General features: G+C 38.9%; 1 protein-coding gene across 11 annotated transcripts in view; it reads right to left on the bottom strand.

The window, feature by feature from the left end:
• The window catches only part of LOC125462162 (ATP-dependent translocase ABCB1-like), a 105,949-nt gene that overhangs the window by 56,735 nt on the left and 36,361 nt on the right, over positions 1-12,853 (bottom strand). For 10 of the 11 annotated variants that reach the window (XR_009447221.1, XM_059654627.1, XM_048551825.2 and 7 more), the window contains 7 exons: positions 11,947-12,091; positions 6,394-6,442; positions 5,935-6,126; positions 5,643-5,814; positions 1,854-1,978; positions 1,590-1,764; positions 947-1,060 (listed from right to left, as the gene is read on the bottom strand). Coding sequence is in view for 10 of the 11 variants with exons in the window: in XM_059654627.1 (XP_059510610.1) it covers positions 947-1,060; positions 1,590-1,764; positions 1,854-1,978; positions 5,643-5,814; positions 5,935-6,126; positions 6,394-6,442; positions 11,947-12,091 (972 nt within the window). In the remaining variant the exon portion in view is untranslated. The remainder of the gene's footprint in view (positions 1-946; positions 1,061-1,589; positions 1,765-1,853; positions 1,979-5,642; positions 5,815-5,934; positions 6,127-6,393; positions 6,443-11,946; positions 12,092-12,853) is intronic. The other variant, XM_048551845.2, reaches the window with a different exon arrangement.

The raw sequence follows: 12,853 nt of genomic DNA, 5'->3' as shown, positions 1-12,853 counted from the left end.
CAGTAACCTGGAGGCTACCAGTGTGATGTTGGAATCCTGATGACAGTATCTAAGGATTTAATTCCCTGCACTCACCCAATCTTAGCTCTACTCAGAAAACTCACCGCATTATGTTCATTTTTTTCTATTCAAATTATAGTCTAATTGAAGGAAGACAGGCAAAGCTAAGCATAGAATTCTAATTTCTTTAGGAAAATTGAAATAGTCATCATTGACTTAAAACTAAAAGCTCTAAGACTCATCCTGGTATCTATATATATCATTTCTATACAATAATTAGACAGTTTCAGTGAAAATTCTATCAGTGCACTATTTTCTTTTTCACTCTAGTCATGTACATCCAGTCATTGTGTACAAAACACATTTTCATGGGTTTGTATGAACTGGCTTAATAAATATCATCTGCTATTTCTTAATTGTTTCTTGGTTTACACAGTTCCATTTTGAATCAATCTCTGGCTGCATAATGTGATGGCATTAGCAAAGTTTCGATACACGTTTCCATACCCTAAATGAGATTGGCATGTTTTTTTCTAAAACAAGATTGAATACCATTAGCAAGCATGCTTGAGGGAACAAACATCTCATGGAATGGTTTAAATGTTGCAATTTTCATTATAAAACTGCATTGGTTCAAAATATATAAATATTTGCTTTATTTTTGCAATAATTTTATTTCTACTTGTTCTATAAAAGTAATACTTAACTTTTTAAAACTTTGTTTCTTTTACTTCTTTGTACTTAAGTTTTTTGTACCTGAGATGGTGCATGTGTGGCAACATTATGCACTTCTCACCGTACTCCTTTACTTCTGTACTTAAGTACACGCGATAATAAAATCTAATTGCAATTAATCTAAAACTTCTCCAATTTTTTATATTGATTTAAATGTTCCCATTTTAACATACAGAACAGCGGAAATACAATTTCCCAATTCCTTCTTTACCTCATCTAGTATTTTATAGATTTCATATGCCGCTCCTCTAGCATTAGAGAATGCTTCAATGTAGGGCGCTGTTTGACCAATAGAGAATGTTCCAAAGGTAACACAGAAAAAAATCTAAAATATAATTGAAAGAAAAAGGACTCATAAAACATCTCAAGTATGGTATTAAAGTATCTATTTCTGAAAACTGGTGTGAAAGAGAGAATATTATGATTGATTCCTTTGAAGGTGGTGACAAACTGGTAGCATTGAATCAGCAATATATGACATACTGTACCCAATCTCCTTTATTTCAATATATGAATGCATAACGGATGGAAAATATTCAACTTCCACCAAATTGACAATTCTCTTCAAAATATGTATTTTTAAAATATTGCAGCAAAACTTTTGTAGGGCTACAGAAGGTTGCCATTTTACTTTCATCAATCTGCATGCATTTCCAGAGAGCACATGATACAAAGAAAGACTAACAGAAGAATGGAAGCACTACTGTTGAGATTAGGTAAATATTCAACTGTGTAAGAATGAACAGATGTACAGACAAATTAGGTTTTGATTATAAATCCTCCTATAGTTGGACAGCTATATCATTAGTATATAGGTTAGTGTATGGGATGTTAATTAATACTACTGTACTTACAGTGAGAACTGTTCCAATCGTATACCCTGAGTTCTCAAGTACCAAAGTAGTTCCATACCAAAATCCAATTGCATAAGATCCAAATATTATAAAGTAGGCAAATCCGACAGACAGATTGGCAGTAATAGCCTTCTTTATACCAATTTTCTTTGCTTCACCTAAATTGCTATGGTACCTTAAGAGGTTGTGAAGAGAGGAGAAAAATAAGCCTCACAATTGAACATGAAAGACTGGTTGATAACTGGCAATAGTCACCATGCAGACCTTTCAATTTCTTTCTGTTGACCTCCAAATGCCACCACCGTTCGGATTGCCCCCAACACTTCTTCTGCAACGGCTCCAGCTTTTGCATAAGCTGTCATCTCTAAGCTGGTGAACGACACTGTGAGCTGAGCACAGGAAACACTGAAGCTGATGTAATGAACATACTTAATCTTAAAATATTAGAATTTGGTGTAAATTATAGAGCAAGCTAATGACATCACTGCATTATTCACTGTGAAATTAAAACAGGCCGTAATATTATAAATTAGTGCAAAAGCTTGCATATAAAAATATAGAGAGAGCCCTTTGCAAAACAAGAGGGTGAAATTTCCAGTTCACGTTTTATTGAGTGTGATTCATAGCACCCAGTCCACCAGAATTTGTAATAACTTATTGAACACAATCTTCCATGCTTTACCTTATTAGTTATATGGCTGCGTTCTTTGGTGTCTTGAGAATCTCACAGCTGGAGAAGCAGATGTGTTCACCGTTGTTGAAACCTCATGTCACTGACACAATATTTAAAGTTTAGCGGTACATCACTTCAGGTAAGGAGCAAATTACTGCAGATGCAGGAATCTGTACTGAGGTCTCTGGCATTTTTTTGCTTTCAAACAATGAAGCAAATGTTTTCATCACTTGAGGTGCTATAAGCCAGGATCTGCCTGCCATCATGTGGTGCTCTGCCATTATTATAGGACACAAGGCCAGAGAGGACAGCTCTCATCCTGATTCCTGGACAGGTGCCAGAGATGCTAGATGGGATATAGCAGAGGAGGGGTGTCATTTATCATGCCGTGGAGGGCCATACCATTAGGCACAAAGAGCCTGGACCCTGAAAGCATCCTAGGTCATTTCTGGTACCTGGGTTAGCAGAAGTGACCATCAGTACAGAAAGAAAGTCAATGTTCTTCTGCACCCCACAGGAGTAAGGCCAGAATCCTTAATGTTGCCTTATCATTCACTGTTACCAAAGCTCACAGACCACAAGTCTCACTACTGCGTGATGTAGAGATGCTGGTGTTGGACTGGAGGGGACAAGATTAAAATCACATTACTCCAGGTTCTAGACCAACAGCTTTATTTGAAAACACGATCTTCCTTCCTAACTGACTAAAGATTCAAAAAGAGATGGCCAGTTTTAGGGTTGTTACCTTTCTGCTTATAAATTCTGTGTCTTATACCCTCTCTCTCACATTACACCTGAGGAAGGACCTGAGCTCTGAAAGCTTGTGTTTTCCAATAAACCTGTTGACCTCTCTATTGCATGTAGCTTGTCCATTCAATGGCACTCTTACACATTAACGTCCCAGACTACTTACCCTTTCTACCCTCTGTGCTTCCTTCTCACTCACTGCTGATGCACAACCACCTCTCCTGCTTCTACATTACCACTCTTCCTTCCACTTGCATCATATTCACTCCCTCTCTTTATCCCATTGGGGGAACTGACCAGACCAATGTCTCCTCTGCACCCTGACTGATCCTGTAATCCCTGTACAGGTTACCTTGAGCTGCGGCATTGCAGACCAAACAATGCCCAATCAGACAGGCCCCATGACTGATTGTGATCATATTCCATGACTGACTGTCCTTCTTGACTCCACTAAAAACTGTTCCCCTTTGATTCTCACATAGTTTCATTTATTTGAAGTGCATTTGCCACTTGAGCTGCTGGCACATGCTGCAAACGTGACATATGATGTGGCACGGTGCTGCACAGTGACATTTCCATCCCCCTGACTAATCAGTGGCTCCATCTGTAACAAGATCATTGACTCTCCCTCCTCTCTAAAAAGCAATACAAGCCACAAAGTCTGGCACACCCCAGGTTAGTACAAAGTGAATGAGTGCTAAGAGGTATAAGACACATTCTGTGTAGTCAACACTTCTCCAGGCATATAAGAGGCACAGCTGACACTTCACGGCATATACAAGTATACATTCTTACATCTGCAGTGTTTAAGCACCAATCCACCCAGATTAACCTTATCACATCATAAAACTCTGCCAAACTAGTGCTACTCTTTCACCAGTGTCCAATGTGGCCCAGCAGCTTCTCAATGTTCAGTGTGGGACCATCACATACTTTTATTCAGTAATAGCAAAAGTGGACATAAAGCAAAGTAAAAAGCTATAACTAAGAACAGAACAGGATTGTGTGTCTTTCTTGCAAATCTACAGTTAATGAACGCTCGCTGCACGCAGCTTTCATCTACTGGGACAATATATCAATTAAGTCCATCTTGGCTGGTAGGACTTGACACTACATTCCTCTGTCATACAGAAAGTAACATTCCCACTGCTCAGTGTTGTTATCTTTGTTCTCAGAAAACTTCTTCCACTCTCCCAACTCTTCAGGACTCATCATATCTATTTTTTGCTTTCCCTAAGAGTGGACAGCAGAGCATGCTCGGATTATGTGGCACACAATGTCCGGAATGTATTGAAGGAGCCAACTGCATAATAGTTCAATGCAGCCACCAAGTTGATGGCCATCTTTGGGTGAGGTCATAGCCATTTTCCATTTGCAATGCACACTTTCTAGTCAATTGAATGTGGAAGACAACTCAGGTCACGCTTGGACCAGTGGATTTCAGTTTCAGCCTTTAAACAATGGCCATGATAAACTTCCATGTCCCTGTCTTTCTGGCACTTCCTGGCCAGCCAATTAGAATTGATCCTTTGCATGTTCCCACACTCCTCATGGAATTATATCTGTAGCTCTCAATATTACTCCCGAGTCCAGGTCATGAAGTTTAGTTATTTCTATCAATGCCTGCAACATTCCCTTTTCTGAGAGGCCAGGGTTATTCTGACTGTCAATGACCGCCTATCTTCCTGCAGTAATCCAGACCCTCCAATGCGCTATCATCTCCCTACCTTATACGATGAGTTTCCTCCCATTGTCTGGTTTGCTCACTGGATACTGCCTACAATCCTCAGAACTGTTTTCTCCAATTTCCCGATCACAGCAGCATCCCTTGATAACTCCCTTTGATTTTCATTTCACTGATCCCAGGACTGTGGCAACCTCTACTAACCTCCAATCGCCATTAACTTCAAGGCACAGCCCTAAGTGGGGATTGGCTAGATTCCTGACTGATTTGCATGCAGCTCCTCGACCAATTTAACCCACATGACTGCTTGCACAGGACCTACAGGTCTGACCATGGTACACTGCGGATGATACAGACACTTTGACTGTCTCTGCCACAAAAAATTTTCTAGCCCCTGGGCTGAGATGTGATAATCCACTTGACACTGAACCTCTTGACTGGCAGCAGCCCCACCAGATGTGGCTGGGGTCTACTCCCCTTAGACTTTGAGACATGGTAATGCAGCTAAAGCCCATGCATTGTCTTTGTCACCTATTCTGCAGGCACGTGCTATACATGTGGGATTGGCACAGTACAGTGGTGCACAGCAACCTGTTCACTTCCTGAACTGATCATTGCTGACAACCTCAGCAAGTTGCCTGGCTTAGTGTCTGCACTAAACATTAAGGCAAGGCAGAAGTACTGTGAGCCATTATCCTCTGGCTGAAAGAGCTAAGGGTCAAAAGGCAAGGAAGCTATGAGCATTGAAGTAGGTACAAAGGGAAGGTTGCAAAAGCATGGTCTTCTATTGAAATAACAGACTAAGAATATTTTGTCCAAGTGTTGAGAATTCAATTTATATCTAGGTTTACATCACAAGTATTATTGACATGATTTTATTTGTGGTCTGTTCTGTTTTATTCTTGTACTTTATAGGTTTCCTTAAGATTTTTATGGTGTTAACACTTACCTTAGACCACAGCACAGCTGATAATGCAAGGAGAGGGCTGGCAGCCAGAATTACCAGAGTTAGCTTCCATCCCCTTGCAAAACCAACTATTACGCCTCCGGCAAAAGTTGCGATATACTGGAACAAAAGTCCAACCTTATCCCCAATTCCCTCGCTGATTTTGTTGATGTCACTAGTCATTGAAAAAACACAATAAATTTCAGTAGAACAAGATGCTGTCATTAACAGCAACTGACATTTTCAGCAAAAATACATTTATTTATCTAGTTTGAAAATGTAATATTATTATTACGCTGTTAGACGTGTATTGAGTTGTCCGACTGGGTTAACATCAAACCATCCAATCTCTTTTCTCAGTAAGGTGTGGAAAAATAGCTTTCGAAGTCTTCTCGTCTGTCTTGCTGAAGTCAGAACCCAAAAAGAAACTTGGATGTAAGCACATAGTAGTGCTCCTGCTCCAATTGCAACATAGTAGTAGGAAAACCTAGGATGGAAGCAATGAATGTTTTGTTTCTGAAATATCAATTGCCCTTCTATAAAACGAAGGATTCCAATTTTTTGTTGTTCATGTTCATAATATTTTTTAAAAAATGAACATCTGTGAACTGATAAAGTCTGCAAGGAGACCTGTCACTATATTATGTAATAGTTTCTACTAATTCGGTGTGGTAATTTCAGAAATGCAGGACAATTGCATACATATCTCTACATTACAGTAGTTTTAAAAGTTTTTTTTTACAATTGCACTTACTTAGCCATTTGTTCTTCAAAGGGCATGTCATCACAGTCTGTCAAATTTACTATAATAAACAATGATAAAAATACAATTACTTTGCAGAAAAAGTAACAGAAATATTTAATGATAATATTCTGTCTACACTGTGGCCTAAACTTAATTATGTCGAATCATGTTATATCATGTAATGTGGAGAAGTTCCTGACTCTGATTGCTCTGAACAGGTGACCTTGAACTAATGTTAGAGGTTGCCCTTCATTTACTCTCCTGGAAAACCCTGAGAAAAAAAATCATTTTTATTTTTTCTGAGGCCTGCTCATAGCCATGACAAACCTCCTGCCATTGTGTCTGCATTAAGCAGTAATACAAGACATAAGGACATAAGAACTAGGAGCACGAGTAGGCCATCTGGCTCCTCGAGCCTGCTGCGCCATTCAATAAGACTGTGGCTGATCTTTTTGTGGCCTCAGTTCTACTAACACACCCTTTAACCATAGCCCTTAATTCCTTTACTGTTCAAAAATTTGTCTATCTTAGCTTTAAAAGCATTCAATGAGGAGGCCTCAACAACTTCACCAGGCAGGGAATTCCACAGGTTCACAACCCTTTGGATGAAGAAGTTCCTCCTCAATTCAATCTTAAATCTGATCCTCCTACTTTTGAGGCAATGTCCTTTTGTTCTAGTTTTGCCTGCAAGTGGAAACAACCACCCCACTTCCATCTAATCTATCCTCTTCACAATTTCATATGTTTATATAAGATCCCATCTCATTCTTCTAAATTCCAATGACTATAGTCCCCATCTATTCAGTTTCTCCTTCTAAGCTGACCCTCTCAACTCCAAAATCAACTTAGTGAATCATCTCTCCACGCCTCTCGTGCCAGTACATCCTTTCTCAAGTAAGGAGACCAAAACTGCACGCTGTATTCCAGCTGTGGCCTCACTAGGACACTGTACAGTTGCAGCATAACTTCCCTGCTTTTAAACTCAATCTGTCTAGCAATGAAGGACAAAATTCCGTTTGCCTTAATTGCCTGTTGCAATGCAAACCAACATTTTGTCATTCATGCACAAGGACAACCAGGTCCCTCCACACTGCGGCATGCTACAATTTTTTTTACTGTTCAGATAATAGCTCCTTTTATTGTTATTCCTATCAAAATAGACAACTTCACATTTATCAACATTGAATTCCATCTGCCAGACCTCCGTGCACTTATTTAAACACTCTATATCCCTCTGCAAAAATCCCTTCAGAATCCTCTGTCCACTTTGCTCTACCACTCATCTTAGTGTCACCAGAAAACTTTGACACATTACACGTGGTCCCCAGCTCCGAATCATATTTGTAAATTGTAAACAATTGTGGTCCCAGCACTGATCCCTGAGGCACAGTTTGCCAACCAGAAAAGTACTCATTTAGCCCCATCATTGCTTCCTTTAGTTAACTAATCCTCTGTCCATGCTAATACATTGCTTGTAATGCCATGCACTTTTATCTGAGACAGCAGCTTTTGTGTGGCACCTTGTCAAATGCCTTCTGGAAATCTAAATAAACCACATCTGCTGGGTCGCCATTGTCCACCACGCTTGTAATGTCTTCATAGAATTCCAGTAAATTAGTCAAGCATGATCTGCCTTTCATGAACCCATGCTGACTCTGCCCAATGGTCCGATTTCTATCTTGATGTCTCGCTATTTCTTCCTTGGTAATAGATTCAAGCACTTTACCTTCAAAAGAAGTTAAGCTAACTGGCCAATAAATCCCCAACTTTTTTCTACCTCCTTTTTTAAACAGTGGCATCACATTAGCTATTTTCCAACTGCTGGAACTGCCCCAGAGTCCAGCCAATTTCGGAAAACTACAACAAGTGCATTTAATATTACTCCCATCATCTCTTTTAGTACCCTGGGATGCATTCCATCAGAGCCAGGAGACTTGTCTATCTTTAGATCCATTAACTCGCCCAACACAACTTCTTTCATGATAATGATCATATCTGGGTCGTCACCTACCTTCGTCTCTTTGTCGTCAATTACTGGCATGTTATTCATGTTCTCTACTGTGAAGACCGATATAAAACACCTCTTCAATGCCTCAGCTGTTTCCTTACTTTTTGTTATTAAAATCCCCCTCCTCATCAATAAAAAGACCAATGTTTACTTTAGCCATTCTTTTTCATTTTATGTATGTATAGAAACCTTTGCTATCTGTCTTTATATTCTGAGCTAGTTTAGTCTCATATTCTATCTCACATTACTTTATAGTCTTTTTGTGGCTTTCTGTTGACCTCTAAAGTTTGCCCAGTCTTCTAGTTTCGCATTGGTCTTTGCCACTTTGTATGCCTTATCTTTCAATTTGATAGTCTCCCTTATTCCCTTAGATATCCATGGCTGATTACTCCTTTTCCTACAGTCCTTCCTGGTATATACTTTTGCTGAGCTCTTTGAAAAATTGCTGTGAAAGTCCACCACTGTGCCTCAACTGTCCCACTCGTAAGTCTTTGCCTCCAGTCTACTTTAGCCAAGTCCTCCCTCATCCTATTGTAGTCTCCTTCGTTTAAGCACAGGACCATGGTATTGGATTTTATCTTCTCGCTTTCCACCTGTATTCTAAATTCAATCATACTGCGATTGCTCCTTTCAAGAGGATCCTTAACTATGAGATCATTAATTATCCCTTTCTTATTACACAGTTTCATGCTAGGCAGTAGTGAGTTGTCTGTCAAGGCAGATTATTACTTGTTAAACTTTTTTTTTAGTGGTCCAACTCATCTCTTTAATAGTATCAGAGATAATGGGAACTGCAGATGCTGAAGAATTCCAAGATAACAAAATGTGAGGCTGGATGAACACAGCAGGCCAAGCAGCATCTCAGGAGCACAAAAGCTGACGTTAAAGGTCTAGGCCCGAAACGTCAGCATTTGTGCTCCTGAGATGCTGCTTGGCCTGCTGTGTTCATCCAGCCTCACATTTTGTTATCTCTTTAATATCCAGCTTCTTATTTTACCAAACTTGCCAACTGAATGTTGAAGAAAACTCGACATGGATACCTGGTGAATTCAGCATGCTGATATCCCAAAGGACCTCCATGTTGGTGTTGATGCCAACATCTCAGGGCATGCTTCATGGGTACAGGTCGCACCCCACACTCAGATCTAGACTAGCTTCCTCCCTCATCTGCTCCATTACATACCATTCAAGAAGACTACCACAGATACATTCAACGAATTCCTCCTCAAGGCTGCCTTGATTAATTTGGTTGGACCAATCAACATGTAGGTTAAAATCCCACACAATAATTGTCGTACTGTTTTTATAGGCATTAGTTATTTCTTTGTTTACTGCCCGTCCCAATGTGATATTATTATCTGATGGCCTATAGACTATGCTTACCAGTTACTTTTTCTTCTTAGAATTTCTAATTTCTACCCAAATGGATTCATCCTTAGTCTCCAAACAGAAGAAGTATAAGTTTAGTAGCTCTAACTGAGGGGTCAAAGTGCACAATGGCATGATAAAGCAATTTAAAGCAGGGATACTGTGAGCATCCAGGTTGGCTCCGAATGTCTGAGCACTATGACAGCAAGTGAAGAGCCCAAAGCTTCAACCTGGCAACGTACATGGCTTGGATCCATATCTCTGAGTGCAAGTGTCCTTGCTGTAGTATTACAGTGAGAGGTGCCACTACAGCCCACCATGCAGCATTAAATTGTAGACACATCCTGTAAGTGGATTGGAGATGTGCCATGTTTCTTACAGATAGGAACATGTGTGCCGACACCCATGAGTGTGGGCTGCAAGGTGTACCCATGAAGCATGCCCTGAGATGTTGGCATCAACACCAACATGAAGGTCCTTTGGGATAAGTAGCATGCTTAATTCACCAGGTATCCATGTCGAGTTTTCTTCAACATTCAGTTTGTTTGGCAAGTTTGGTAAAATAAGAAGCTGGATATTAAAGAGATGAGTTGAGCCACTAAAAAAAAAGTGTTTAACAAGCAATAATCTGCTTTGACAGACAACTCACTACTGCCTAGCATGAAACTCTCTGTGCTGCTTGCTAAAAACATAATATGATGCTCCCAATGTCAAGGTCTGCCTCGCCAAACTTCTCCAACCAATTCTGCCATCTCACCATAGACCATGTCCCTCAGACCCTTACAAGACTCTCCCCATAGTTCTACATCCCCTCACATCACTCACATGATGCTACTTTCTTATTGGCCCCACAGCTAGTTTACAGTGCTTCTGTCACAAAACACGCTACTTTAGAAATCTGTGCATCAAGAACAAACACAAAGACTATTGTTTGCTGTTTATCAACCCAAACTTGGGTGTTGACCAGTTCTTTATGCATATGGACACTGACTGCTTCAAAACCCAAGCAGCCATAAATGGTACTGCGCATCATGAAATCAGAGAATCTCCCCACTTCTGTCCTTCAGATGGCGAGAAGCTCATGGTGAACCAAATTTAAAATCAATTTAGCAGAAAAAGTCAGAGGAGGGTAGAAAGGGATAAAATATTTCAGGCTGGGAAATTAATCATTTATTTTGTAAACAAAAACTTCTGACTCCCACTATCTGAATGAAATGCAAAAGCACGACTGGGCAAAGGGCAATTAAGTTATGAAGTCTAATGTTGCAAAATGTAGTGGGTCACCTTTTACTGTACTGTTGCTTATTATTACTCCAAGAAAAGTTGCTTAAGCTGCACTTTGCTACTCATCAAGGAATAAAAAAATGAAAATATTGTTATAATTACATGTACAACCAGGGATAGAATGCATTGCCTATTTTGAAAGGATTGCAATTTAATTAATCATTTATTGAGTAAAGGATCTCATAGTACATACACAATGTGACATTTGTCGAAAACATTGGTATTTGGTAAAAATGTAAAAATAAAGTTTCCATCACTTCCGTTATGTTGATAGTTCCCGATGATATAATAATCATTTTTAAATGATAGTAAAGTGGAAAAAAATCTTCCCTCCAAAATATCTGAATTTCTCTCAAAGAGACCCACTTGTATAATTAACCTGACATCTGATGCTCTCTTGTGTATGATACTTTTCCGGTTGAAAGTGACCTGTCTTGAGATTGAAAGCCTAAAACCAATTGATTAAAGTATAAGAATTGTTCAGAACAAGAAAAATTCATTAAGCTTGGAATTTTTTGATAAGCTACCCATCTACTCACAACATCACTCCTCTTACCAAGAGGACACCTAATTGTCTACTGTATGTGATTATTCTGTCCAATTTTTTCTTATTAATAACTTAGTCTTGGAACTGGTGCTCACTGGTTGCAAGGAGTCTTTACTAACTTTCATTCTCATTCCTAGCTTCTTAAATTTTAATTATAGACTGAATACTTAAAGCTACCATTACAATTAACAATTTATCTGGGAAGTGATGTAATTAGTAAGATAGTAGACTACCTGCTGACTTCAATATTTTTGCAGGCTTTCATCTTGTTTTATTCAAGTAGAGCACTTTGTAAATACTTTTTTCCCAAAATGCACTGGTATGAAAATCTTTCCAAAACATTAAAGCTACTTACAGGTTGAATTGGCAGCTTGACATATAAACCCATTTGTCATGTCTCCAAAAACAACTGACAAAAGCGGAAGGCAAACTCCATGAGCCACTGCAGCTATAATTCCAATAACCATCAGGAAAATATCCAGACCATCTGCAAAACGAAACTAAGATGTGCACAAAGGATAAGTCTTCATCTCCTTACATGAATTTTGTGAAAATATGTAAACATTATACCCCAAACTTTATGGGCACACATGTTGTACTAAAATGATAGGCAAGATGGATTATCTGAATTACTGTATTAAGTGATTTGCAATCAAATAATTGGCAAAGTGCAACAAGGTTTTAATTGTGCTATATTGCCCATATGCTATTAGTAGAAATGGGCATTTCTTTTGTTTGCTTATTTCTAATGTTGGTTTAAAAAAATGGCAAAGATATCAAATGATTCTTTTGTTAATGTCAGAATTGTGATCAGATTGAGAAAGATAAAAACAGGAGTTTATTACTTAGCTCCTCAAGCCTTTTACAGCATTCAATTTAATTATGGTAGATCCTTCTCAACTGTATGTCCTGTCTTAATTATATATCCCTTAATACATTTCAATCTCAGTTTTGAAGATGTTCTAATGCCCTAGGCTCAGTAACTTCCTCGGGGAGAGAAATTTAAGTATTTTTTTTTTACAGAAAGTAATAAAAAATACTTATTGACATTTATCATTAAGCAGCCTGGCTTTAATGTTAGCCTCTACTCACTTGTTCAGGATTCCTCCATCAGATCAAATAGATTCTTTTTTTCTACAAATATTGATCACCTTAAACACCTGAATTAAACCACGACTTTATCTCTGCTATTAAAAGGATACAAGCCTAATCCATGAATGCACACTTCATGTTTAATCCTTTTAGCCTCAGTAATATTTTGA

The sequence above is a fragment of the Stegostoma tigrinum genome, chromosome 2, assembly GCF_030684315.1.
Source record: "Stegostoma tigrinum isolate sSteTig4 chromosome 2, sSteTig4.hap1, whole genome shotgun sequence".
Classification (NCBI taxonomy): Eukaryota; Metazoa; Chordata; class Chondrichthyes; order Orectolobiformes; family Stegostomatidae; genus Stegostoma; species Stegostoma tigrinum.
The sequence above is the reverse complement of the archived record's forward strand: the minus strand, read 5'-3'. Positions and strand labels throughout refer to the sequence as shown.